The 24,690-nt window shown below is 37.5% G+C and overlaps 1 protein-coding gene across 5 annotated transcripts in view; it reads left to right on the top strand.

Moving 5' to 3' along the window:
- The window catches only part of ADGRL3 (adhesion G protein-coupled receptor L3), a 688,180-nt gene that overhangs the window by 477,143 nt on the left and 186,347 nt on the right, over positions 1-24,690 (top strand). For all 5 annotated transcript variants that reach the window (XM_070741950.1, XM_070741951.1, XM_070741955.1 and 2 more), the window contains exons 14-18: positions 1,350-1,472; positions 2,894-3,102; positions 3,503-3,679; positions 13,984-14,193; positions 22,614-22,834. In XM_070741950.1, the coding sequence (XP_070598051.1) occupies positions 1,350-1,472; positions 2,894-3,102; positions 3,503-3,679; positions 13,984-14,193; positions 22,614-22,834 (940 nt within the window). The remainder of the gene's footprint in view (positions 1-1,349; positions 1,473-2,893; positions 3,103-3,502; positions 3,680-13,983; positions 14,194-22,613; positions 22,835-24,690) is intronic.

The raw sequence follows: 24,690 nt of genomic DNA, 5'->3' as shown, positions 1-24,690 counted from the left end.
CACTGCAAAATTCGGTACGGACCCGAATTGTGCGGGTTCGGTTCGCCCATCACTATTCTTAATCCATTCTCATGTCTGTTCAGAGGAAAAGGTTTTTCTAATGTTAGTTAGATATTCACCAATTATGTGCTATGTATTATGGCCATTATCAATGTGTTAGAGGCTTGCAGTTTGGGTAACTGTAACTATGCAAGTTCCAGTTTTCATATTTTTGCAAGCAATCAGCCTGCGGTCAGATTAATTCACTAATAAAACAAGACATAGATGGAAATAGCCTCTTCTGCCCCAAAGAGAATGTTGGTGGCAGTGCAAAACAGTACAAAAATTTGAATGTTGATTTTTATTGATTGGGATAAAATTAAGAACCTCCATTTTGCCAGATCAAATGAAGAGTTTCCCAGATGTAAAAGGAATGTTATTGAATATTTGAAATACATGGAAATATAATTTCTATTTTGTAACAAAATGTTGCCTTGTCATGGAAACTATGAATTTTGATATGCATTGTTTGGTTATTTTGCTTGTATTTAAGGCTGAAATGATAAATTATAATTTCTATGGTGTTTATAAAATTAAGCTCATTTCGAAGCATATTTTATCCTTTGGAGAAGTATGCAGATACAGGAATATCTTTCTGTCATGCCAAAAAGACAACTTCTGTGTTGGTTAAGATTCAGAAATATAAAAGATATTGCCACATTGAGCTTTATATGCAAGGAAATTCCTGTATCATAGAACCTGAATATAAGCTTATTCAATTAATTCTCTCTGCCTTGCAAAAGTTGGTGTTTATTTGCCGGCTAAGCAGCTAAGAGAAAGAATATTACTACTTTTTTTTCTCTTTTGGCTGTCACTGCATCCATGGTTATGTTTCGGGGTGTGAGATTCTTGCTAGGGATTAACTTCCTTCTTCCAGCCAATTTTCCGATGTCCAATTTGCAATGAAAAAAAAAGTTGAAAGGTAATGTTTGGCGAGCCCTTCATGCTCCCTACTGTTTTGGTAAATGAAGAACAAAATAGAATTTTTGTGTGTGTGAAAGTCTCTAGGAATGATGAGCATGGGTTTGGCATCAGCCCTTATCATTTTACAAATCATCTCCAGTACTTTGCTTTGCTCTGCAGGGTGCTTTGATGCCTGTTTATTCAGCTAAAAACAGCCAAATCAAGTGCTGGGAAGAAAGAGAATTATATAACACCTTAGCCTATTCAAAGTCAGCAGAACACCCCCTCCAAAAAAACCACCTCCATTTAAGACATACTGATTCGAACAAACTATTCTTTCTCCTCTTGTCCTATCATTCATTATCAATACATTGCATTTACACACATTCCATTTTTCATACTAATAGAGCTGGAAGTTGCAAGGCTAAGCACAGATGGAAACCTGGAAGATCTTAAATTTCCACAGAATACTGGCTTTGGCAGCACCATCCAGCTGTCAGCAAACACATTGAAACAGAACGGTCGAAATGGTAAGCTCAGCTCTTCACTGTTACTTTTACAAGTGGAGAAATATTTTCTTTTAAGTTTAAATCATAGCACTTTCACCATCTTACCAGCTATAGCTCATTATTAAAGTAAGTCAAAGTGCTTTATTGAACCATGCAGACAATGTGCAATGGCTGAATCACCAGAACAAAGTCTCTGGTTCCTTAGTTGCCCTGGTCTCTAGCAGCAGCTGCTACTGTTAAATGCCAGGCCAGCCTGTAATAAGTTCTTTCCCATCTGAGATATATTGTACATGAGAGGGCTGGGTTGGAATAAATAACAGATCAGCCTGAGCACAGAAGATAGTCCCATCTTGGAAATCAAACTACCCAGCTACAACTCCATGGGCAAGGGAAGTGAAGTAGCTGTAGTCGTTTGGGAGAGTGATGGCTTCAAGAGGTACTGCTGTGCAGATAACCATAGTCCTGTTTGTGTAGTAGGCTTTAGGAATCAGGTGGAATTGCTATACCAGGTATCTTGGTGTATAATCAGAATACCATGATTCTGTTGCTACACTTACAGTTGAGGTTTTTTTTAACTTATATTGCTTTCAATTTGCCTTCCTTGCATCCAGAATCAGAGGTGCCCTGGGGTTCAAGACCACCTTAGGAACAAGGCCAGCTATTTGAGCAGCTGTCAAACAATATTGCTTGGATTTGCTCTGAGCTGGACTTCAGCTATGTCAGACCTGTCAAACTGATTGAGACAAGTCTGGCTTGTTATTTGGGGAAAGTCTGAACCGATTGATCCCAAGAATCAATATGCATTGGACCCATGTCTCTCCTGATTGGTCAAGGCCTCCAAGGAGATTTATTTATTATTTATTTATTTAATTGGATTCATCTGCCATCCAACTCCAATAGGACTCTGGGCAGATGATGTATGGTTAGTTGATTGTGCTCCTTCAAGTTAGTCCTTGAAGGAAATGGTCTAATCTGTGCTTTAAAAATGGGTGATCTGCCCTCTCTTCAAGAAACCATTATTGCACTGAATGGTAGGCACTATTTTTGTTCTATCTCCATCCTTCCCCTTTTTTGAGGAATCTTGCTGAAAAAGTTATCAGCAAGACCTCTTTACACAAAGATGTGGTGCTAAGGTCCATTGATCACGGTTATAGATAAACTCTTATGGGTCTAGAATGAGGTAGTACATATCCAAGGGAGAGGAAAAAATTCTGCTCCAAGTCTCCTGAACTGTTCCAAAAGAATATTATACGAAAATAAGAATATGGACAGTGCCTGGCTCACTTTGCTCACATTAGTAGGTTGCTGTACCACTAATCCGGCAAGCAGTTCTACAACTTTTTAAAACTCCATTAAGAGAATGCTTTCTGATATAAAACAAAAGATAATGGGTTAGAAATTCTGGGAACTGATTTAATCAATTACCAAATTTTCTGTTCCAGGTGAAATCAGAGTGGCCTTTGTCCTGTACAACAATCTGGGCCCCTATCTGTCCACAGAGAACGCCAGCATGAAATTAGGGATGGAAGCCATGTCTACTAATCATTCTGTCATAGTGAATTCTCCCATCATCACAGCAGCGATTAATAAGGAGTTCAGCAATAAGGTTTACTTGGCTGATCCTGTTGTGTTCACTGTCAGACACATTAAGGTGAGGAATGCTTCCCGGGCAGGAAGCCTCATATTTTGGGATGGATTATTTTTCATTATTCCTAAAAACATCATACAAAGTGTTTACTTCCTCCCCATCCCACAATATATGATACTTTTCAAGCAAAGCCAATCCTCCTCCACAGAAGTTATCTGAGCTACTTAAAGATATATTATCTTCATAAAGCACTTGGAGTTTATAATTGTTTTGTAGTAGGAATGAAAAAATTCTGCAGAGATGACTTTAGCTCTAAACAAATCAAATAATTGGGGGAGGGGTAATTTTTAAAATGAGAAGAGCAGTGTTTTTGTGATGTTCATCACCCTTTGCTGCTAATGACTAGGAGAACAGAGACGGTTCAATTTAGTATTTTTTTCATCTATTTATTTCTTCCCAATAGCAGTCAGAAGAAAATTTCAACCCCAATTGTTCATTCTGGAGTTATTCTAAACGCACAATGACAGGATACTGGTCAACTCAAGGTTGTCGGCTCCTCACAACCAACAAGACACACACAACATGTTCCTGTAATCACTTAACCAACTTTGCTGTTCTGATGGCTCATGTGGAAGTGAAGGTAAATGATGGATAAATTCAACTATTAAAAATTGGAAATGGTTACAGACTGGAAGATAGTGTCATTTGTATGTGAATGATATTACAATTATATACCTCATGCTGAGCAAGTGGTGCCATTCACTTATCTGTCCAGTGCCTGCCTGGGGAGAAACCAGTTTTAACTCAGCCTTGGCAGAACATACAGCCTTTGGGCTTTTCTCTACGCTTGAGGGCCTGGTGATATGCATATTAGATGAGGAAGCACTCTCTAACCAAGTTGGTGTGTAATTTGGGTCTCCTGGACTCATGGTCCTTCTGTGGGAACAGTTGGAAGTCATGTCTAGGGAAGGACTTTGCAGTGTCATTTGTACCCTTTTTTACAGCTGGGAGATTTGCTGGTACCTGGGTTAATTACTTCTTCTCTTAATTGTTTAACATATTCTTCATGGCTCTTCCTTGAAAATTACCTAGAATTTGTGCTTCATGCAACAGCATGCAAAGTTCTATGTGCTACATATTTCACCTGTGTTACACCACTGCTACATAGGTTGCGCTGGCTTTTAGTTGCTTTCCCGATACACCTGTTTATCACCTTTAAAGCGCTATATGACATGGGGTGAAGTTATTTATGGAACTGCTTTTCTGTGAAGGTATCTTCCCATCCAATCAGATCCCATAAGGTGAGCATCTTCAGGCCCCTTCCCTTAAATATTATTATCTGGTGGGATTTTGGAGGTGTGCCTTCTTTGTGGTAGTCCTGGCCTTTTGAAATAGCGTCTCCACTGAAATTAAGAGACTCCAACATTGTTAGGATTCCAGAGGGTTGTGAAGGCATTGGGCCAGAATGGAAGTGAAGCCAGCATACGTAATATGATTATGTTATAATAGGGTTATGTTGGGATATTATATTGTTTGTGGAGTTTTGTGAGTTGTATTTATTTTTGTTTTATATATTTTTGCTGCAAATTGCCTAGGATTATCATGCATAAGACAGGTGGTCATATGTGTTTTCTAAATAAATATATCAACTGAACAATAATTTTAATTAAAAAATAACTTTAAACTTCTTGAATCATCTGGAATAATTTTGTCTGCTTATCCTGATAAAACTAAATGGAAAATCAAATTAAAATGGTTGTGGATGCACTTTTACAATAAGGAAAAATAGTAATGAGTCTACTGTTGTCTACCAGAAGGACAAAGTTATAAAGTATAGATTAATTAATAAATTCTTTGCCATATGCTGTTTTCCCAAATCAGGAGGACATTGGTTGTTTCACCATTGTGCCACCATATTGGAATCGGATCAGAAGATTGGTAGATCTGTTGATTATTATGTTTTTTAGCTTTAGGTAAAAGCCCAAAGAGTGACCCAGAAGTTTGGCAGGTGTGTTGATTTTTAGGCTTAAATAAAAATGAGATAATCCCACTATTTGGTCTGTTCTGTGAAAGTTTAATATTACTTTTTGGTGACAGCATTTCAACCCTTATTGCCTATAATGAAGGGGCTACCCTCTATTATTAATCAAATCTGAAATAAACATAGCTGATAATGAACAGTTTCAGTATTCATATTATATTTCAGGTGAAGTAGTTGACAGGGCAAGAATCAAAATCTGGGAAGACATAGAAATTAGATAGGCAGACAGACATAGTAGTCTAGTTTTAGTGTAGTTTCTGCCATTAGGCTAGAAACTGGGAGACTTTAAATTCTAGTCCCACCTCAGGTACAAAATTAGCTGGGTGATTTGAGCCAGGTATTGTCTGTTGAACTCTGACAAGTAATGGCATACCATTTCTAAAATCTTATCAAGAAAACTACAAGGACTTGTCCAGGTTAGGCATCAAGGCTGACTCAAAAGTAGAGGAAGGGAAAAGGGAGGGTGGGACCGAAGAAGGAAGGAAGGAAGGAAGGAAGGAAGGAAGGAAGGAAGGAAGGAAGGAAATGTTAAATAATGATTTTTCTTGTTATGGTAGCAACAACTGTAGATCATTGCACTGCTCATTGTTTCATTAGTTAAACTTTTTTGGTTGCACATTTAGTAATAGGGAGCAGTTTTAGTAGTTTCACAGGTGTTGCCTGCCACATTTAAATATGGTTTAAGCAATCTTAGATGAGAGTAGTGTACCCACCCTACCTCAGAGATTAGTGTATCACTTTTGCATCTGGTTCACACTAAGAGAGGGCCATATTAACAACCATATTAAAAGCTAAAAAATAGCAAAAAAACAAAAACAAAAAAACTTGTTGGTTAAATTTTGTTTTCATAATGATCACCATAAGAAAGGTCATAAAATTTGTCATGGTCATATGGTGACTCACTTACATATTCAGCATAAAATATGACAGTAATTCCAGGTTCAATTATGGTCATAGGTTAAGGCCTATAATACACCACAAGTGTATTATTTTCAGACCCAGAGAAAAGGTCTGAAAGAGATTATTGTAACCATGAGCAGACCATTGGGATTTTGTGGAAAGGTGAAAACAGGCACAAGACTTGAAATGTGTCTGGGCTGAGTCCTACGGGATTGGGCAGCATATAAATCAAATAAATGAAATTAAATTTATTTGATTTATTTGATTTTTATGCCACCCTTCTCCTTAGACTCAGGGCGGCTTACAACATTAAGCTTGTGGGGTAGGAATAAATATTTCCCAGCCTATCAAATGCGAGTAACATATCAAAAAATGTCCATCACCCAAAGCTACTAGCTGATTTTCCAGGTATCTGTTAATTCAGGAAGGGAAGAGGAAGGGGAAGAGGAAGAAGTGTCACAGTCTACTTGAATTTGGTTTCCGCACCCGTTCATGTTTCTTGTGTTTTCATTTTAATGTTCCTTCTGTCTCAAGGGACTTTTGAAACGTTCTGTGGAAAGAAAAAAAAAATCAGCAAATTCTCCATTGACTCAATTCATCATGTAGATACAGCTATTCCTAACATGGAAAGGATCATATTATACCTGCTTGTCATATAACTGCTAAAGGCAATTGGTTAATCTGACTTTTAAGTTGTTTTATTATTGCATTCTCTTCTGTTTCATTACGACTATACATTTGGGGACCCATTTTGTGCACTGCTTTCTTGTCATTTGATGAAGGGTGGTTTAGAACTATTTTAATGAATACATAAATAGATGGTTGCTTTAAATGAATGCATAACTTCAGGGCTGGATGAATTTCATTCTAGTTTCATAAACACAATTTAATGGAACTTGCTGATGCACTGTTAATCTCTTGTCCCTGTATTCATAAAATGTGAACACACAGCTAAAGCAGAGAGAAAACAACCTTGTCAGTCAAAGATAGATACCAGGGAAAATACTATAACTCATTGTTAAGTTATTTTATAAATACCTTGATAACTGTATAATTTATAGAAACTATTTTGAAAGCAGACCCATATAGAAAATGTAATTGAGATTATATACCTTAACTGCACGAAAACTATAATTATTTAATTGTACTTTGGAGAGTAAGATTATAGAGTTATCTCTAACCTGGATATGAAAATTAATTCACCCTTGGTTCTCTTAGATGTTCCTGATGCACACCAAAATTTTGGATATGGTTTTCACTGATCTTATACTTAATCCATCTTTAGAATGATATATACCATTCATTTTCTTAAGCTCTTAGATAATCATGTATTTAGCCTCTCTTGCTGCCATGGATTTATTTTGATGCAGTTGAATGCTGCTTTGGGGGACACCACTATTAACTATTGCTGGGTTTGATATAGCATTTCCGATATTTACTATTTGTTGCCTGTTTGATAGGAATGCAGCTATCCATTTGTGTAAGGATCCAGAAATGCTGTAAGAACTTAGTTTTAATAGAAGTTTATCGTGTACCACAGAATCAAAGATTTTGCAGAAGTCTATGTAGATTGCATCTATTGCATTACTCTGGTCAAGCTGAGAGGTCCAAATATTTGTATGAGTTGCAGATTACATGACAATTTTTTCCTGAAACCAAATGGCTTATTAGAGAGTAGGATTTTTGTCACTAAGTGGAGGGTGATGGATTGGTTTATGATGGCTCCCATGACGTTACAGGTGATGCAGCAAAGGGAGATTGGTCTATAATTCTCAACTAGGCTGGGGTCACTTTTTTTTAAGATACGTATGGCTGTTGTTAATGACCATAGGATAGGCAATGAGTTCATTCTAAAAGATATTTCATAGACGATGCTTAGAAGTTCAGCAATGGCAGAGGAAAGAGCTTTTTTAGAAAGTAGATACATGTTCCATCAGAACCAATAGACAGAGATGGCTTAGTTTGTGTAGTGCCCTTTTGATGGCATCTTAAGTAAAATCAATGTGGATTAGATCATTGCAATTGGTTGAGGTATGATTAGGAAATTAGGGGGAGATGCCATTGCTGTTGACAAAGACTGAATTGTTGAGGAGATTAGTCTAAAATGGCATCATTGTTATAATCTTCAGCATTTTGTCCTTTTAGAAGTGGGATGGTTTTTGAGTCTTTAGGTTTGGTGTTTGGATTTTGTGTGTAACAGCTCTTCTTCCTGTTTGCAATGCTAATTGGTACATCCTGTTTTTATTTAGTGGCATGAGGTTTTGTATTGGTTTTTAAAGTTAGCTACATAGCCAGTTTTATTTTTCTGCCAAAGGGATTTTTTAAAAAATTGGAGTTTTCTTATTGATAAGAGTAATTTGTTCTTTTGGACTTTGGGAGTTACTAAAGGTACATATAGATTAATGACTCTTTGAACTTCAAGTAGAAAATTGTTATAATAGCCTTGTGCAGAGTTGTAGTCATTGAATAAGATCTGCCAATCTAGAGATGAGAGGTCAGCAGCAAGGGGCGGCCTGTGGGTCACATTTGGCCTGCCCGCTGTCTGTGACCGGCCCGCCTGCTGTCTGTGACCAATCCACGGACGTCGGGGTCCGCTCCAGTGCGAGGATGAAAGAGCTCACCGCGTCTGCTGGGACTCCTCCGGTTCCTGCTTTCCTGATGAATCATGAGGAAAGCAGGAACCGGAGGAGTCCCGGCAGACGCGGTGAGTTCTTTCATCCTCACACTGGAGTGGACCCTGACCTCCTACTGAGAGCAGCCGAGTACAGAAACCACGCAAACACTCCAGCGCAGTGACTGTGGTGTACCGTGTTGCCATAAAGCAAACAATTAGTGGTCTGTAGAGTGGGTCTGGGTGTTTAGGTCAGGCCAGTGTCTGGGTCTTTACAGTATTGGGTAGAACTGAGTTAATTATATTAGTCCAGCTCTCTAAAACCATCCCAATTTCTCATGTGGCCCCATAGCAAAATTAATTGCCCACCCCTGGCAATTGAGATTGTACTTTGCAAAATGAGATTGTAGTTTGCTTTATTGAAGTTGTATTTAGGAGTCCTATTATGACATTCTTTGTATTCTTTGTATGGATATAAATTTAGACAAAAGTCAATCATGCTGTGGTCACTGTTAGAAAAGGTTCTTTGATAGGAAGGTTATAAATTGTGTTTAAACTGTTGCAGAAGATTAGATCAAGGCAGTTGTTTAATCTAGTGTTGATAGTTACCAATTGATCTAATCCTAAAGTAGTGATTGCATTACACAGGGGCAAATTACAAATTACAATTGCAAATATAGTAAGCAAAACTCATAAGGAATCTAATAGACTACATTAGTCTAAAAACCATAAGCTTTTCTTGAGCTCAAAGGTATAGCACCCAAAAGCTTGTGACTTTCAGTAAAATGGTGTTTTAAAATGGTACCACCAGACTTTTTGTGTGACATGATAAACAGCTAAAACTTGGATTCCATAGGAAAGACTAAATTTCAGTCTAATGCTGATCCTGGGTATTTTTGTACAAACTGTTTGCCTAGAAGATATGTTTAACATATTTAACCTTAGTATTCAATTAAATGACTTTAACATTGACTTTAAAATGTTCAAGGGAATAAGGCAAGGTATATTCAAAATTCACCAGAAGGATTTCACCTTCAATTTTTGTCGAAGCCATCCTATGCCGATGGAAGACAGTATTATATTCATGACTCATATTTAAGCAATACCTCGGTTACAAAGCAAAACATTACACTGACAGAGCTGTTTTACTAGCAAAAATAAGTATAATAGGATAATTGCTGCTTATTCTAATGAAGTGAATGAATGGTAGAGTTGTGATATTACCTAGTACAGTGATGGCAAACCTATGGCACGGGTGCCACAGGTGGCACACGGAGCCATATCTGCTGGCACACAAGCCATCTCAGCTTCAATGTGTATGTGTGATTTTTGGCTCGCACAGAGGCTCTGGGAGGGCATTTTTTAGAGAGCCTTCAGGGGGATGGGGGAGGGCGTTTTTACCCTCCCCCAGCTCCAGGGAAGCCTTTGGAGCCTGGGGAGGACGAAACACAAGCCTACTAGACCCACTAGAAGTTGGGCAACAGGCCATTTCTGGCTTCCAGAGGGCCTCCAGGGGGTGGGGGAAGGTGTTTTTGTCCTCCCCAGGCATTGAATTATGGGTGCGGGCACTCACACATGCCCGATAGCGCGCACACATGCTCTTTCAGCACCTGAGGGAAAAAAGGTTCACCATCACTGACCTAGTATATTGTGTGTGTGTGGTGAAGTAGTTGTCTGCTGGAAAAGTATTTCTGCTGTTCATTGAGTTTGTTGACATCTGCACATATTTTCCACCGTAATACTTGATCAGTATGATAATTCCATCCATTTTCTAGTTATGTATTAAAATTCAGTTTTCAATCAAAAGTAGCTGTCTGAAAAGGTGTATTACTATTATAAATTTGTTGTCTGCCAGAAATGAGGTTCATGTTTTGTGTTTATATAATTTACAAAATTCTCCTTGGTATAAATCTTCCTTGTATGGTTTAGATTTTAAATTACCTCAAGTCATATGCTTTTTTATTCAATTTTTATTCAATTTTTATTTTATTTATTTTTATTTTTTATTCTTTTTTTTAAATTAACTTTGCATTTTTCAAGATTCTTTGTTCACGGTGTACGAGGGGGAGGAATATAGATGCCATTTCATTCAATATTGATGAAATGGCATCTTTCAATTACGGTATTATCTAAGTGTGTAAGTACTGTACATGCTAGTTGAAATATTAGGAAATGATATAAATCCTCTGATGGTGACTCTTATCCCATAGATTTGCTGTTCAGTTTGTAGAATAATTGTCTATTTCGGGCAAATGTGCCCCTATGAATATATCCTAGAATCAGTGATGCTATCAGGATTTCCTAAGGCTAAGGAAGTGCTTGATCTACACATAAATGGATGTTGACCTTTTATAGGGGTAGGATGACTAACAAATCTAAGCTGATGAGTATGAGGAGAACTTTTGCCATAAGATTGTTTATCAGTCTCACAAGTCAGAGTAGCACATGCATGTTTTCATGTGCTTCCATTGCTTCCTACCTCTCTGCTTGCCTTTGATGTATGCTATACTCAGATTGTATCTGTCCCCTTGTGTCAGTGAGATGGCACCGATAGTTTAGGAACTACTGGATTGATTGTATTACGGATACCCATGATTAAAAAATGCTACTGCTATATTTCCCAACCTCTTCAAGGGCAATTTTAATAATCAAACTTTCATTACACGAAGAAACAGATGACAAATGAGACAGAGAAAGAAAGATGAATTAATTTCTATAAAGCTCTCCTGCAGAAAGAATAAATAGTGATTATCTCTAAATTGAAGTAGCTAAAATGTTCACTATCTTTGGTCTCTAACACTGCTGAATCACTCAAAATGTTGATGCAGCCAGTTAATTGATAGAGACAGATTCAGGGGAAGTTGGAATACTAAACAAGGTTTCTCTGTTAAATCCAGAAGGTATATGAACTAAAGACAAAAAACAAAGGAATTATTCACTCTGGCTTGTCATTGAGTTGACAATTAAATCAACTGTTCTGTTTAAGATGAGCAATAAAATAATTGTGTCAGCATCTCTGGAAGACCCTTCTAAACAAATTCCTCATGCAGTACAATGGAATTTGAGCAAGTTATGCGTATTAAGGAGAAAGACACATTTTATTAAGCTGAATTCAAGTTCTAATGATACTTCAAAGACATGAACACCAAATTATGGCTGGAATGAAAATGTATCTATTCCTGCAGATAGGCAAGTGACTGCTTTGAATACTAGAGAAGGAAAACATTGTAGCTAATTTAATTGAACTCATTCAACATCTGTTTCAGTTCAAACTTATGGAGGGATTTCATGCTGGGGGAAGTTTACTCAATCTACATATGGCTGCTGTATTTGATAGAGTATCAGGATACATATTTCTATTTCAACATATAATTTCTATTACGGGAAACCTGAAGTATAGATAAATAGTTTTTAAAAGCAAAGAGAAAGATGAATAAATTTTCCTTCTATCCTTGGAAACCTCATTAGATATATATCCTTGATTTGCAGTACTTATAACTCAGTGCTTCTCACGCCCCCCCTCCCCCCGGAAGAAGTAAACATTTTGTGCATCCCAAACTCTCTGATCTGGGCCCCATTGAAATTTTAGTGTTAATATTTTTATTTTACTTATTATAAGCTGTAAGCAAATTATTGGCTGGGGAAGGCTGACCTACCCACTTACTGAACTCAGGGGAGCCTGTTTTCAGCTAGGCAGGCATAGGCTACTGTGGTTAGGACCCTCTTGACACAGGACCAGGCCAGCTTAATCAAGCCAATGTTTTGGGGTCACTGGCCTGGCCCATAAGCGCTGCCTCTGCCAGGCAATCACAGCGAATAGTGTGGAAGGAGGCTTTAGGGTGCCGTTCGAAGCTTTCACCCAGCTGTCCATTCATGGCTACCCAGCACCTGCTAAGAACAATAAGAATCCACACAGCCATCCTGCCCCGCCTGGCCATCTTTTCTTCCAGGCTCAGAGCAGTGTGCAACTAGGAAAATATTCCCTGTCTGGGGAGATCGATTGAGAGGGACCACACATGTTTCCCAGGGTCATATGTGCCACCCTGGCATTGCTTTGCACCCCCTAAGGGGACTGCGCTCCAGTATTTGAGAAGGACTGATATAACCACAGAGGAAAATAATGTGAATGGTGGAAAACAAATGTAAAATACCAGATATTTACGTTAAAATTTACATTTTGAAAATTGCTAGCTTTGCCTTCTTAATATTCTAATACTATAATAGTTAAATCATTCCTATATACTATAATAGTTTAAAAAGTGAAATTCATTTTGATGTTTATTATTTATTACTTTTATCTTCTTAAAATGTACCACCGTATTTTTATGGCGAAAGGATGAAAAATGCAATCAATATTCTCTCTAAATATTTTATTTCATTTATTCATTTATTTAACCATATTTATAACCTACCCCAATTCAGGCGGAATCTCAACAGGATCCATCAATATTGCAGGCAGAGAATTTAAAAATATATAATTTATTAAAATAATCAGTGAATAATCAAAAACCTCGTAGGGCTCCATGAAGCAAAACTAATTAAGGGCCAATATCATATTGATCTATAATTGGCCTGTGCAAAGTGATTTAGATTCATTTTATTTAAGCAATTCCTGCCTTGGAGATGATGCAGTTTTCTTCACTGAAGTGAAGGTGTAACCTGCTTTACTTCTTTGAAATAATTCAGATAATGTTTGGTGCTTCAGACCAGATTGAGTGGGAGAAAGACCCGCTCAGCATTCCATTGCAGCCCTGGATGAAAGTATTCCAGACCAGATAACTTCAGGATCTCACAGGCCAAAGTTTTCCATCTCGCAGACCTTCAGAACAAACCAACGTTTTTGCAACCTTAGAAATTTTCAGAAAAAAATCCTCTTAGACATCTAAATAAATAAATAATAATAATAAATAAATAAATCTCCTGCACTACTTTCTAAAAAAGTGCTTCCTTTTGTTTTCTCCCATAGTGCAAGGAACATAGATGAAGTTTAAGGAGAGTTCAAACCAGGCTGATGGGAAGCAACATGGTGGCTTTGATTCTGAAGCAGCTTCCAATTTTTTTAAAAAAAAATTGCCAAAGCAAAGAACCCTGCTTTAAGTCTCATGCTGCAGTTCAGATTTGATCGGGATTACTAATGCTATTAATTTATAATATGTATCATTTATGCTGATTGTCTTTGTGTAGCTGATATCAAAACTCATATGATGCTCTTCAGGATACTAATTTTAAAACAAAACAAATGGGGGGAATTGAGAAAATCTGCAATTATGTTAATATGCACACTATACATTTGTGAGAGAAAGATGGAGAATGTGAAAGTGTCTCAATTAGACTGAGCTAGACTGGATTTTGAGAGTCAATATATAATTGATTTTTAAAAAATTATTTGCAGCATGGAGATGCAGTCCATGATCTGATCCTGGATGTCATCACTTGGGTCGGTATTCTTCTGTCCCTTGTCTGCCTCCTGATCTGCATTTTTACTTTCTGCTTCTTCCGCGGACTCCAAAGCGACAGAAACACTATCCATAAGAACTTGTGCATCAGCTTGTTTGTGGCGGAACTTCTCTTCCTTATTGGAATCAATAGGGCAGACCAACCAGTAAGTAACCAGTGAGAAAAGCTGGATTTTATCTCTTTCCTTATCTCTGGTTTAGTAATATTACACCACTGGCCTGTTTTCCATTAAAATTAAAATTATAACTATCTAATTAGTAATTGCTTGGAATTGTGGGGGCAGCCATTTTCACATACATTTTCAAATAAAATGCCCCAAAACTATGAGAAAGCTTTCAAGCTCATAAAAATTCATTTTCATGCTGAATTTTAAACATCATGAGGGGTGGAATTGGAGATAACAGTTACTGTAACCTTCAGCATTTAGAAGGGTTTCCCCCCCCCCCCCCAGATATACCTTTTCTATATGATCTATTTTCTGGCTGACTGGCATTTTCATAAATACAGAAAGCTTAGGTTGGTTTTATATTAAAAGTTTTGTTCAGTCATTTAATTTTTTCCATCTCTTCATGACCCAGTGGATATACTTTTGCCAGGACTGTCTATCAAAATTGAGTTTTTAATAAGCTGGTGCTTATTTCATTAATGAAATAATCTAACCTCTTTATTTTCTGTCAACCTCTTCTATGATTGCCTTTGATTTTTCCAAGCATCAATGCATTCCCCAATGACCACTGCCCTTGGATTATGTGGCCAAAATATTTAACTATATTTAATAGTCCTTCTCTGAAATATCTTTTCATGTCTATAGTTATCAACATTTTGTGTCCAGAAAGATAAGATATGTGCATTGGTTAAGGTTTATGCCTAGAAATGGAAGATATTAGCATCTGACAATTGTTGCTTTGGAGAAAGAATGGGAAAAGAGAGAGCCATGTAGGTCAACTTGAGCATCTAAATTAAATCTCAAAATCAGAAGAACCAACTAGCAAACTTTTATTTCACCCATTTGAATGTTGGAATTGCCTCTTCAAAATATTTGTTTTTCTTATTTTAATACTCAGCAGCAGAATCAACAAGAAATTCTTCAACACTTCCCTGTTTCCATCCAAATAATATCATTAGCATCTCTGAACTTTTTGAATTTCCCCCCAGCAATTTTTATTTGAATTTATATTTCTTCTTGTCCCACATGTCTTATATTATATGGTGCGTTTAAGTTAAATAAATAAGGTGACAATGCATAGTATAGGCAAACTTTTTCCAATCTGCACTATTCAGTTGATTCATTAAAAAACCCCTCAATTTTTACGTAGTCCCTTAATTCAGGGGAGAGTCGGGGAGACTGGATGGAGCTGAGTATTTATTGGCCAAATATCCTTCCTGATGCCTATGTGGAGTTTGCAGCAAATATTTTTTCTTTGCGCTTAGCAGAGAAACATCTGCTGCTACCTAGGATTGAACTCTCAACATTCTGAGTGGGTGGTAAGCATCTTCACCATTAGGTCACTCATTCATATGCTTTATAGTCTGTTCTAATTATTAGTTCCTGGTCCTTATGAACATTTTTCAATAAACAAATAGCTTAGATCTTTTGCTTTTTCATTACCTGCCAAATGGAAATTATATGCATTCAAGTATATCTGCCTCTTGTGAATCACCTTGCCCAGTTGCCATTCTATGTATTGTTCCAGTGTGTATTGCAAAATACCGAAGACTATCTTGGTACTGTAAAAGATAAATGTATTTATTTAATAGTTTGAGCATTCTTTACTGCTGCCTTTTTTTGTATGTATTGGAATATGTACTGATTTTTTCCACTTTTCTAAACTACAAACAGCTCTCCCAACTACATTGTCATGCAAAATATTTAAAAGGTTCTGGTGATGTTTCATCAATTTCTGCACTTTTGTTGTTAACAGTGCTTTTGTTCTGCTTTTTAATACCTGGTTCTTGAATGTCTGGGTTTAGTGTAGTGGTCTAATCTTCATATTTGAACAATTTCTGGATCTATTTTGTACACTCCTATATATTTCACAATGTCGCCCTTATATCAACTTTGTTCAAAAGATCTTTACCTTGTTAGTTCAAGAACATAAAGGTTCTTGATTTCTGTAATTTTTCTCAGATATCTCTTCTATTCAATTGTTATCCCTGGTTTCTTTGCATTGCTTTTTTCAATATAACATCTGTTTTTAGCTTTTATCTGGAGACTTTTCAGCTTGCATTTGTTGCCTTTTGCTTGCTTTCTTCAGCTGCTTCAATTTATCATCTATCATCTATCGCAAACTCCTTAAAACCCACCCCTGTCATCAGGCATGGGGAAATTGATTCCCCTGGACCGTTTTTATTTTATGCATGGTTTGTGTGAGATGTATGATTGCTTTTTATATGAAGGGGTTTAAATTCTTTTAAAATATTTGATTTGTACTGTTTTTATTGTTGTGAGCCACCCCGAGTCTTCGGAGAGGGGCGGCATACAAATCCAATAAATAAATATTTTTTCCAAATATTGCTTCATCTTTAGCAATATCCGAACTTTCTGAAAAGCACCTTTTATCAAATGTAATTGATTCTTTCACGGCATAATTGTATAGAATATTATTGGATAATTGTTAGATGGATGGAACCAAGAACAACACAAGGAGTTACTTCACAGTTTTTATTCCTGTTCTCCTGTAGACAGGAATTGTGTCAGACTAAATCACAAATCTGCATAACTGTTAGATTATAATCCATAAAAGGTTAGGGAGGATCTGACCTGGCTCTCTTTTCCTGCATGCCACATTGGTTGAGCTGGCACTTAGCTCTCTGGGAAAGATCTCCTCCCACTTGTAACTCAGAGTCATCTGAACTGTAAAGTGGCAAATAAGTTTAATAAATACATTAAAAAATAAATAAATATGTTGGATACTGCATCACAATAGTCCTGTTCAAAATGCATGTCAAAATTGGCAGAATATAATCTATTTATCTGGTGATAAAACTTATAGGCCTCCATACCACAAGGTTATTCTTGTGATTTATATTTAGTGAATTATTTTTAGTTATATAATATGTTTTGGATCACTCTTCAACAAGTTGGCATTGTTCCAAAACCTGATTCCATCACATAAATTCATCAATATTAAACAATAAATAAAATAATAATAGAAAAATTTACACCTGTATTTATATCAATGTATCACAATTAAATGAATTCACAAGATTTAAATTAAACAGATCAGTGATTCCCCACCCCACCCCAATTCATAGAACTGTTGCTCCAGGTTATGTTCCTTTGTATCTAAGGTCCTAACATTCTCAATCTTAGAGAAGCTGCTGCTAATTTGAGTCTTAAATCCTCAAAGGGGGAAGCCTGTGGAGAACAAGAACAGATTGGAGCGCTGCTATTTCCCTCTCAATCTCTCCTCTTCTGAAGGAGAACAGAAATATTTAAGTCTTAGTTTACAGAATGTTTGGACAAACCTGTAATAGGGAACAAAGTTGAACCATCAAGCCAATGGGTTTTGCTTTACTAGAGCTCTTCATGCAAAAGTAGCCATTTGGTGGCAGGGTTGTAATGCTGGATTTCCTGTTACAAGTAGGACATTAGATGAGGTGATCTAGAACAGGGTGTCAAATTCACGACATCATGGCATTGTCATGTGACATATTCTGACTTTTTTCTGCTTTGCTAAACTGGGTGTGGGTGTGGTCAGTGCGTGAGCCATCTGGCCCACAGGCCGGGAGTTTGACAGCCCCCCTGACCTAGAAGGTTCTTTCCAACTCTTTAATTCTGTGATTCCATCATAAGGATCACCATGTGTATCTCTGCTTCAAAAAGGAAGCAAGTTTAAAAAAAAAAAAAAATCAGTATTGGAGCCTGAAATTAATATAGATGGAGTATACAATGTAGTTTAATATTGTCTTCATCCATTTTAATGACTACTACAGAGTGCGTTGTTAGAGATCCTCTTATGATTCGTATTATCTGTGGTTTAACATCCAGCTTGGAAAACTATCAACTTCCAGTGGAATGAAACAAGAAATGAAACTTTTATTAATTTGTCTTATTTACTAAGTTTATTTTGGCTTCTATTATCTTTTGCATATGCTGTGGATATAATATACTGAAGGACTATGCATAGTCCCAACCTAAGAAGGAAAATTAGAAATATTTTCTTCCTTTTTTTACCTAAAGAAGATATTGTATCTCATAACTAAAACAGATGGTTCAACCTACTCAAGATGGTACTCCTTCAAACAAGGCATGTGTTACAGGAAATAATTACTTTTAAACAGAGCTTTATTTGGATTAAATATGTCTTCTGAAACTTTAAAGATCTGACTCTGAAATCTTTATATCAATTTCATTCAGAATGAAAAACACTGCCCCTTTTATATTGCTAGGTTAATTGTGGATGCCCCATTCATTCCGTTCAGTTATTTTATGTTAACAATAAATGGAATGGAATGGAATAGAATAGAATAGAATTTTATTGTCCAAGTGTGATTGGACAAACAAGGAATTTGTCTTGGTGCATATGCTCTCAGCATACATAAAAGAAAAAGACACATTTGTCAAGAATTATGTGGTACAACATAATGATTGTCATAGGGGTCAAATAAGCAATGAAGAAACAATCAAATGTAATGATAAATACTGCAAAAAACTTAAAGCACTGCAAAAGATTACAGTGTACTGAAGAATAATGTTCATGAAAAACCCTCACCCATGTAGTCTTATCTATATAATCTTTAAAGAAACTCTGCTCTTCATAATAGTATGTTCCCTATAAAGACAGATAAACAAAACTTTGACATTTTGATTTTATCGGCATTCCAGCCCCTCAAAACTTTTTCTAAAACAGTTAATTGGCTTCTTTTGTTTTCCATGAACAGAGGTATCAGAGCTTAGATTCCTATTTGGTCCTTTCACCCTCATGCTTGTTTGCTATTCTGCCTTTATTATTTTTAATATCCAACACAGTTTTCTACTACTATTTTCATTTGCATGTTGAGAGAAAAATATGACATTTATCTAATTTGGAGACATTTCCAGATATATCATGGAATTCAATGCAGTTCCATTTATGCTAATTCCCACTATGGGCAACAGAATTGTCAACCTTCAATAATCTAGGTACAATAAAGTCCACACCACTTGGTACTTTTGATTATCATTTGATAGGTAGCCAAATAAAAGTAGTGCCAATGTCAGGAACTTGTCCAGGCTACTAAAAGCAACCAAGCCTTTGTAACAAGTCTCTTCCAGCTGCTACAAAACTTAAGAAAATCAGGATGCTAAATATTACATCAAGCTAGTAATTATAATGTATCTCAGACACATAATATAATAGATGCCCTAGTTCATTAAGCATTTACATATACATGACATTTAGAAAACAACTGTCTTATATGGCACAGTTGAGGAATATTGAAATATAGTTCAGTGATTAAAAACTCTTATGTACAGTTGCTTATTCATCATTAAATATCCTATACTTGACAAATGCTACAATTCAGAAGGGATTACTTATTAAATGCACATACAGCATACATATTTCTTCCCATTTTAAATAGGAAAATTACTGATGTGACAAATGTCAGTGAGATACTTTGAATTCTAGACATTTAATAGTTTTACTAGTTTTACTAGATTATTAGATACAAATATCTTTTTTATCTGGGAAAAATGTCCTTGGAAACCGTCTAGCCCAACTCATCAGAAGGGCTTTAAACTAACACCATGTGGGGTGGGCAACTATATTTCAGAACCTAACATCAATCAGGGTCCCTCAGCAAGCAAGGTCAGCAACGAACTAAAAAGGGAAAAGAAGGGAGACACACACAAACACCAACCAGAAGACATCAAGGTCTCACCCAAAAACAGGCACAAAGAACTCAAATGCCTCTATACCAATGCACAAAGCCTAGGGAACAAACAGGGCGAACTAGAAATTCTAATCCACAAAGACAAATACAACATAGTTGGAATCACTGAAACCTGGTGGGACGATACACACAACTGGAATATACAGTTTAAAGGATACAAACTCTTCAAAAAAAATAGATCACACAAAAAAGGTGGTGGAGTTGCACTGTACATAAAGGACCACTACAATGCCACAGAAATTCAAGTTACAAGAGAAGAAAACCCTCTGGAAAGCTTATGGGTCAACATTAAAGAAAAAAAATGCAACACAACAATTGGCGTGTACTACAGACCACCAAACCAAACAGAAATAATGGACAGCCTTTTCAACAACCAACTAACTGAAATAAGCAAGAAAAACAACATAGTAATAATGGGAGACTTCAACTACCCAGGCATTAACTGGAAAAATAATTCAGCACCAAGCGAAAAATCGAACAAATTTCTGACATGCCTTGCAGACAACTTCATAGTCCAAAAAGTAGAGGAGGGAACTAGGGGGGCAACCACACTGGACCTAATTCTCACAAATAGACAAGAAGTGATAATAGGGGTCGAAACAGATGGAGTGCTGGTTGAAAGCGACCACAACATCCTCAAGTTCAATATAATAGTAACACAAACAATTGGGCCCAACAACACCAAAGTCCCAGATTTTAAAAAAGCAGACTTTAACAAACTCAGAGAAAACTTGAGAGCAATCCCTTGGACTACAACCCTGAAAGGAAAAACCACACAAGAAGCCTGGGAGATCTTAAAAACCACGATCGCAAAAGCCCAAAACAATGCTATCCCGGTGAAAAAAACCCACACAAAATTCAAGAACAAACCATCTTGGTTACACAAAGACCTAGCAAACAAACTGAATGATAAAAAAGACAGGTACAAAAAATGGAAAGAAGGACACATAACCAAGGCAGATTACCAACAAACAGCCAGAATCTGCAAAGAAAAAATCAGGACAGCAAAAGCCCAGTATGAACTAAGCCTAGCAACAAAAGTCCAAGACAATAAAAAAGCTTCTTCCAACACATAAACACCCCTCAAAAAATCAAGGAAGTAGTTGGTCCACTAAAAAGAGGAGATGGCACAGAAGTAATGGACAACAAAGAAAAAGCAGAACTGCTTAACACCTTTTTCGCACCTGTTTTCCTGCACAAAGAAACAACAAAACAACAATTTTGTATCACAGCGGCAGAAATCAAAACTGGAACAAAACACTACTTTAATAAAAATACAGTAAGAGATCACCTATTGGAACTCAATGAGTGCAAATCACCAGGACCAGATGGACTGCACCCCAGCGACCTAAAGGAGCTTGCTGATGTCATCACTGAACCTCTGTACCACATCTTTCAACAATTCTGGATCACAGGAGACCTACCAGATGATTGAAACGAGCTGACGTGGTCCCTATTTACAAAAAAGGCAAAAAAACAGACCCAGGAAACTACAGACCGATCAGCCTAACGTCTATTCCTGGGAAAATATTAGAAAAGATAATCAAGAAACAGATCTGTCACCACCTTGAATCGAACAACGTAATAACCACTAGCCAACACAGATTCATCAGAAACAAATCATGCCAAACCAACCTCATTTCATTCTTCGACACTGTGACCAAATCAGTAGACCTAGACTTTAGCAAAGCATTCAACAAGGTGTGTTTGTGTTTTTGTTTGTGTTTATTACCACAACCTTCTACTCTCCAAAGTAAAGAAGAGTGGGATCGACAGTAACACAACAAGATGGATTGAAAACTGACTGACCAATCGTACCCAGTGAGTAACACTCAATGGGACTAAGTCCACATGGAAAGAGGTAGGCAGTGGGATACCATAGGGATCAGTCCTTGGCCCAGTACTCTGTAACATATTTATCAACAACCTAGATAAGGGAATAGAGGGGGAATTAATTAAATTCGCAGATGACACCAAGCTGGTGGCCAGCACCCCAGAGGATAGACACATTATTCGCTTTCCCATTGATTCCTATGGGAAACATTGTTTCATCTTACGAACTTTTCACCTTACGAACCTCGTCCCAGAACCAATTAAGTTCGTAAGACAAGGTATTACTGTAGATAATTGATAGCATCTCTCCAACCTCTCCCAAATATGTCTCTTGAGATCTTTAATTCAAAGGTGAGCATATGGGAGAAGCTTCTCTACTTCTTTTCTCGTAAATAGTTAACTTTTAATATGAAGCAAACCCTGCTTTGCTGCATTTATAGTATTTCTCACCATTCTTTATTTGCAAATTTGTTCATTCTCTATTCTCTATTCTAAGGTTCTATTAAGACCCTTAGAAATAGCAATGCCTTTCCATATGTCTATCAACCAAGCTACTAATTTTCTGGGGAAAAAATTAAAAGTTGTGTGGTTGTTGTTCAGCAACCTTTTCCTACTTTAGAAATTGTTGAAAGCAGTATATGTGGTTTTGTGATGTGCATTTTTCTTAACAACAATAATTAAAAGTCTGAATCCTGAAAATAAAGAATAAATAAATCACAAGATCCATCCATACGTTTATACCTCCAGTTTAATACGTAAATAGCAGAAGGCTCATCTAACTCCATAATTTGCACCCACCCTTAATCAACATACACATATAATTATTGTTCTACCTTGTCTTTTTTGTTCTTCCAGATAGCCTGTGCTGTGTTTGCCGCTCTCCTGCATTTCTTCTTCCTCTCTGCTTTCACTTGGATGTTTTTGGAAGGAGTACAGCTCTACATCATGTTGGTGGAAGTCTTTGAGAGCGAACATTCACGTAGAAAATACTTCTATTTGGTTGGCTATGGCATGCCTGCTGTAATTGTAGCTGTTTCGGCAGTAGTAGACTACAAAAGTTACGGCACTGGAAAAGTGTGAGTTTCATTTTGGGTCCCATTTGTCATTTGGGAGGGGAATCTGAAAAACTAGTAGTGAATATGGACTGAAAAAAGACAATTGTAAATAAATAGACACAAAAGGCATTTTAGTAAAGGTAAGTTTATAGACTGTGTGGAAGAACCATTTTCCATTTTAGAAGAATCAAAACATGCCTAAGATTAAGAGAGTATGGAAACTACAAATATCAAAACATGAAACTAAGTAAAAATTGTGCCAAGGGAGCAGTGCAGTTCAATCTCTACATTAGTTTTACTTTGAGCCAATTTTGAAAGCATGGTGAATAATTGATAACAAATTTTATCACTCATAATTAGTCATATATTAGAACATTTTAAATCTGTGAATTATATTCCACAAAGACCACTAATGTGTTACATGGGACAGAAATTTTATTCTGTGTTTGAAAGCAATAAAATGACATTGAGTGCTGAAGAAATGTTACATCCATATACTGAGAACTGTTGTCTCCAGAGCTAACATTGGACTGCTCTTCAAGGGGTGGTCCGACTTTATTTTGCCTACTTTTTAGAATGGGCACAACAGTACTGAATCTGGAAAGCATGAATTTATTAATGGATTTTATTTGCATGTACTGTATCTTTAAAATATGGTAGATCGCTAGTTACATTACCATATAAATCCACCAGGGTATGCTCATCACATGGACACCAAAAATCTGAATTTCTTAAATATTTCTGATGACAAGCAGTCTTTTCCTATTACAGAATATCTCTTTTTTTAACCCCATTTTGTATGTTATTTGTCTATTCATTATTTGTCTAAGTACACAGAAAAGCCTCAAAAGGCCTTTCTTTACAAAGGAGCAGAAGACTGGTTACGCTTTTGGCTGATACTTTGGGTCCCTTGTAGTGGTGGGCCCCAGCCTAAATGGTGGGGAGCACGGTTCGGTGGCAGCAATGTAGCGCGTAGGCTAGCTCCAGTGGCAGTGCCGGGCCTGTGCACATGTGTGCATGCGCCACCAGCGCTTCCTCAGACCTACACCTGGCCTGCCCCACCGTGAGCACTGCCTTCCCCCACCGTTTGCTGCTCGCCGCTGCCTGCTGCTGTTTGCCCCCCACCGTTTGCTTGTCACCGTTCGCCTCGCTCACCTCTCGCTCTTGGGATGAATGGTGGCAGTGCGGGTGGGGGGGGAACCGGCGCAAGAGGCGAGCGAGGGGTGAATGACAGGGGAAGGCAGCGGTCATGGCAGGGCAGGCGCAGGTCTGGGGAAGCGCCGGTGATGCATGCACGCGCGTGCATGCCCAGCATTGCCACTGGAGCTAGGCTACATGCTGCCCCACCGCAAGTGCAGCCTTCCCCCGCCATTCGCCCCTCGCTTGCCTCTCACGCTGGCTCCCCCACTGCCCGCACTGCTGCCGTTCACCCCAAAAGCGAGAGGCAAGTGAGGCAAATGGCGGCAAGCAGGCGGTGGGGGAGACAAATGGCTGCTAGCGGACAATTACTTGTTTGCCCATTTCAGAAGTGAAAAAACCCAGAAATTGTGTTCTCGCACGTGCGGGGGGGGGGAGCAGCCGCGCGCTCCTGGTCCGTTCCAGTAGGGCCGGGAATTGTAGCCTGCTCTTGGTCCCTTGCTTAAAGTTGAAAATCGCAATATTTCTGGCTCATCCAGATTTACATCTGACCCTCTCTGGTGTCTTTGTCAAGTATTTATTTGTATCTCGCCAATTTTGTCTGTGAAATGGGACTATGGGTTTTGTTGAGAAGCAATCACATGAACTCCTTTTGTATTCTGAAGTATTTAGTCTGCCCCTTGTGGTTGTAAATCAAGCAAAATTAGGCTGATATAGGGATTTTGTGAGCTAGACAATTA

Source organism: Erythrolamprus reginae, chromosome 2 (genome assembly GCF_031021105.1).
Source record: "Erythrolamprus reginae isolate rEryReg1 chromosome 2, rEryReg1.hap1, whole genome shotgun sequence".
Taxonomy (NCBI): domain Eukaryota; kingdom Metazoa; phylum Chordata; class Lepidosauria; order Squamata; family Dipsadidae; genus Erythrolamprus; species Erythrolamprus reginae.
This window is presented reverse-complemented; position numbering and strand designations above follow the sequence as displayed.